Here is a 1,992-nt window from a genome sequence, read left to right as displayed (position 1 = left end):
ACAGTATATTTACAGTCTTTATTTTACAGTTAAAATATATGTTTATTAAATAAAGTCTAATGCTTCAACTAATCAGGGATCCCTTTAAAGTGGAAGAATTACACATCGTACAAAACTGGAATGTGCTCTGAATAAGCCAGCGCAGAGGTTACTGACTCACGTTTGTCGAGCACAGCTCCATCTTTTTCTCCTCTGGGTCGACTATGGAGTGTTCCTTCACGTACGTCTGAGTCCTGTTGGTTCCCAGGATCTGAAAGACCAGAAACCATTCACAGAGACTTTGACAATCACAGACCAGCAGGAGTGCCTCTTGACCACGTGACCATGTGATCTACTGTAGCAGCAGCAGCACTAACCCGAACCCCAGAGTCTAGATTTAGTAATACTGTACAAATAATGAACAATAAGGACTGATTATATAACATTTGTAAAACCTGTTAATGATATTTTTAATACATTACAATGTATATAAGCTATGTAACATACTGTATATAAAAATACCAGAAAGCTGTGTGTGTATGGATGTACCAACAGAAGAGAAACATCTCATTTCACAAATAAGCTGGTTTTATCTTATTTACCTCAACGTGGATGTGATCTGACCAGAACTGAAATTAATAATTTAAAACAAGCCTATAAAGTCGAGGTAATCACTGTTAATTATTGAACTGGTTAGCAAATATTAGCTTCTGTGGCATATATTGTTATACAGCGTGGAGCACTGCTGAATCATGCTACAGTTTAGCACAAAATATTAAATAGTAAAAGCTGATTGTGCGTCTGATTTACTTACACAGTGTAAAATAATACTACACATTGCACTATTTTTTGGTTTTTATTAGACAAACTAGACAAACTGTTTAAAAGATTGTTAGCTAATATCAGTAGTCAAGCTTCATCCTAATGTGTCACAGGGTGTGCAATGATTTTTTTTCCCCAGGTGTCCTGGTAAATGTTTATTATTATTTATGACAGGTAAATAAAAATATTTTTGTTACTAATTGAAGTCATACTTTTTCAACTAACTAAATATTCTGAGTTTACTGACAGACTTCAGGTCTGGTTTAAATCATTACTTATAAATTACATTTTTCTTAAATATCACCTGCTGTTTTGCATGATGTTAAAATCTTTGCTTTGTCGGCTGTGAGCCATCGCTCTGCTTGGTCGCCATTTTTGTTCCTCCACAGTGCTCACAGTGGGATAGGTGAAGCTCACTCTAGTGTTATTTAACTCTATAAGAGGAGGACTCTAACCAGCGACCTCTCTAACCTCTTCTACACACCAGCAACACTTATTAGAAGACAACAAAAAAATCTATTTTTGAGAAATTTTTTCTTACATATATATATATATATATATATAAAATCGTACAAGTTTTCTACAATAAAACATCGTGTTCATTTAGTGAAACCAAAGAACCTTTAGAGTAAAGTAAGATTTGTTTAAAAAAAGGGTTTGTGTTGTGTCTTTCGAAGCCTACATTTTCACAGAGTGAAAGCTATTTCACATTCACACATTGCTGTGGGAGCAGATTTAAGTTTCCAACTTTTGAGTTTAAAGAATTTAAAAGCTTGGCTGAGCGATACATCTTTAGGAATTCAGACATTTAGCTAAAAAAAATTAAAGAAATTAAAGACAAAAAGAAACACTTTTTCAGGCTCTATTTTTTTGTATGTATCCAGTCTTGGAAAACACTAAAAACAACACTAAAAATAAATTCCCAAAGAATATCCCAAAGAACCTGATTCTCTCTGTGCAAAAGTCTTGAGTCATCCATCATTTCTTTATACTTTATATCAGGGGTGGGCAATCCTGGTCCTGGAGGGCTGCAGCCCTGCATGTTTTACTTGTTTCTCTGCTCCAACACACCTGATTTGAATGAATATATGATTAGCAGGCTTCTGTAGTATGAAGGACCAAAACTGACATAATTAGAAATAAAAGCAGAATTATATAAATGAACTATTAAATAAATACACTTTAAAGGCA

General features: G+C 34.1%; 1 protein-coding gene across 2 annotated transcripts in view; it reads right to left on the bottom strand.

The window, feature by feature from the left end:
* Window positions 1–1,992, bottom strand: part of prelid3a (PRELI domain containing 3A) — an 11,377-nt gene that overhangs the window by 5,881 nt on the left and 3,504 nt on the right. For both annotated transcript variants that reach the window (XM_014003375.1, XM_014003374.1), the window contains exon 4: window positions 161–250. In XM_014003375.1, coding sequence (XP_013858829.1) covers window positions 161–250 — 90 coding nt within the window. The remainder of the gene's footprint in view (window positions 1–160; window positions 251–1,992) is intronic.

Source organism: Austrofundulus limnaeus, unplaced genomic scaffold (assembly GCF_001266775.1).
Source record: "Austrofundulus limnaeus strain Quisiro unplaced genomic scaffold, Austrofundulus_limnaeus-1.0 Scaffold18, whole genome shotgun sequence".
Lineage (NCBI taxonomy): Eukaryota > Metazoa > Chordata > Actinopteri > Cyprinodontiformes > Rivulidae > Austrofundulus > Austrofundulus limnaeus.
This window is presented reverse-complemented; position numbering and strand designations above follow the sequence as displayed.